This window comes from Montipora capricornis, chromosome 2, assembly GCF_036669925.1.
Source record: "Montipora capricornis isolate CH-2021 chromosome 2, ASM3666992v2, whole genome shotgun sequence".
NCBI classification, from domain to species: Eukaryota; Metazoa; Cnidaria; class Anthozoa; order Scleractinia; family Acroporidae; genus Montipora; species Montipora capricornis.
Window position 1 is genome coordinate 13,029,991 of NC_090884.1, and position 2,500 is coordinate 13,032,490.

The 2,500-nt window shown below is 38.4% G+C and overlaps 1 protein-coding gene across 1 annotated transcript in view; it reads right to left on the reverse strand.

Moving 5' to 3' along the window:
- LOC138038918 (intermembrane lipid transfer protein VPS13A-like) overlaps positions 1-2,500 on the reverse strand; it is a 133,743-nt gene that overhangs the window by 4,067 nt on the left and 127,176 nt on the right. Inside the window, exons 94-95 of the mRNA XM_068885012.1 lie at positions 1,728-1,819; positions 1,109-1,232 (exon numbers count right to left, since the gene is read on the reverse strand). Coding sequence (XP_068741113.1) covers positions 1,109-1,232; positions 1,728-1,819 — 216 coding nt within the window. The remainder of the gene's footprint in view (positions 1-1,108; positions 1,233-1,727; positions 1,820-2,500) is intronic.

Here is a 2,500-nt window from a genome sequence, read left to right on the forward strand (position 1 = left end):
TTGCAATTAGGGTTTTTAAAAACTGTTCAGCCTAATAGTTTTTCAAAGAATCTCTATTGTTTGTAACTTAAATTATGTATGTTTTGCCAAGAAGCTTTTACTTGTGTTGTTCATTGAAGGTAATTTATTGGTTAGCGTTAAGAGGGGAGAGTAATTGACAAAACTACACAAAATGAACTGCCGTGACACATTCCATTTAAGACAGAAATAAAGTTCATCATCATTTTGGGTCTCGTCAGAATGAAAGACGTCCTTACATGTAAGAGTTAAAAATAAGAGCATAACACTAAATAGCTTGACATTTAAGCGACTTCACACACAGTTCACAAACATTTTCAAGCCAAAAACTCAAGTAAATTTTTAACTTTGAGAACTCAATGTTAAAGAAAAATAAATTCACGAGTACTGTTGGTACATTTGGGAGCACCTACTTGAGTAGTTTACCAACTATTTAGGTGTCCCAAACTCCACACACATGCACGACAAATACTTAGTAAATTATTGTTCTTTCTTCTCCTTAATAATCTTCCCCATTTTTTGTTACATAGGAATTGTAAAGTACCGCGTGATTCTTTTCTAATGTACAAGATGCATTGTATCCACTATTTTGTTGTAACACTTCTGTATAAAATATCTTAACTTTTATGTACATTACATTCAGTGTGAGTTAAATGAAAAATTGACTCTGCGAACATGTCAAGTGGATTTTCCTCTGCTTTAAGAAACATTTGCAGCGACAACTAAAAAGTTAGTAATTCCAAGGCCTGGTCTCATTAAATTGTGTTAACTAAAGTAAGAAACCAATGACTTTCCCAATACGATTTCAAAAACTCTCAACCCCTTTAAATCAGCAGGTTTCAAGAGCATACCAAATACCCTGTTCACTAATCGCAGTTAATATCAAATAAGGTCAGAGAGATAAGGCCCCCACATTAACCATGTTAGGATGGTCACGTTTAGCACATCGGTTTTCCAAGACCTATACAAACCCTATTGACTATACTCCTATGGTTGTCCAATATATCTAACTTAACAGTTACGGTTAAGAGATGATCCTATTAAAATTAATTCTAAGATTGACAGTCACAGTCTCGTCTTCACATCTTACCGGGACTCTAAGCACCAGCTTGTGGCCGTCTGTGGTTGGTTCCTCTTTCAGCTCGTGTAATCCGCACATCCAATCGCATTCCCAGGCTTCAAATACCTCTGTTTTACCAGCCACGATAATATGCCTGAAATAAGACAACCAATTTTGCAGGCAGTGCGGCCCTGTGGTTAGGACACGTGCCTTAAGTTTTACAGATCCCCGATTCTAGACTCGTTCTGACCTAACAATCCTTGGTTTAATATCTCAAAATTCAACTTGGAAATAGCCAACTTTTTGTTTGCCTCCGGCCAGTAGGGACTGTTAACAGTTGTTGTCGATGCTCTGTTCTGCCCTTACGTCGTTTTATGACTAAGAGTGGTCAACTAAGTATGTAGGTACTTTACAGTTTCTATCTGTTCAGCTGAGATCACAGAGTGACTGCATCGAAAAGAACAACAACGCCAGGAAACAACAAATGTACTGCAACAACTATTGATGTTGAAAGGTGGAATAGACCCGTGACAAGTATGGTAGTCAGTTGCTTGGCAAAAGTCGTTTCCCTGCTCGAACAAAAAAAAAGGGTTTCGGCTCGGGTTAAAACTAAGTGCAATTGAGGGCAAAGCAAAGTTTATGAACTTACTTGTTGGTGACAATCAATGTTTTCTTGATATTGAGGTTACTGTGGCAGAAATATGTATCGTCCACAAGAACACATTTGGTTTTCTTTACTTCCTGTTTAGTGAAACAAAACAAACAGTTCTTCAGGGCCCAGTTGTTCGAAAGCCAATAACCACTAATCCGTGATTAAATGCCATCCCAAGGTTGAACTTTGCGCGCCAAAAAGCCTTAACCGTGTAATTTTATGGTGATGGAAAGAAAATTGAAGGCTTGGCTAAAAAATCGTGTAGGCACTTTTAAATCAAATTGAATAGGACTATGACCAACTGAAACCAGGGGCCCGTTTCTCGAAAGCCCCAATAACTTTTCGGGCCCGAAAGGCTATTTCGGCCACCCAATTATTTGAAAACGCTGGTGTTTCGTGAAATGGGTCCAGGGAGCGTAAATGGTAATCATTGGGGAGGACGCCTTAACAGTATCTTACTGTACTCCTGGAGAGGCTCATAGTTAAATGCTCCCTCCCATTTTCAATTCGTTTTTTGTACTATGTGTGTGAGTTAATGTGTACATAAACTTTGCACAGCTACTTTGTAGTAGAATAAGGTCTAATGCCTTAGCTCTTAGATTAGTTTAATCATGGACCAAAATGCTATCTCGAGTTCTTCGCACCTTCTCATGCAAAGGTCACGAGTTTATGAAGTTCTATTTTATGAACTGTGCCCTTAAAACGACGATGATACCCTCTGACAACAGACGTGGAGGGAAAAAGGTTAGAGGTTAAAGTACACTGTACGT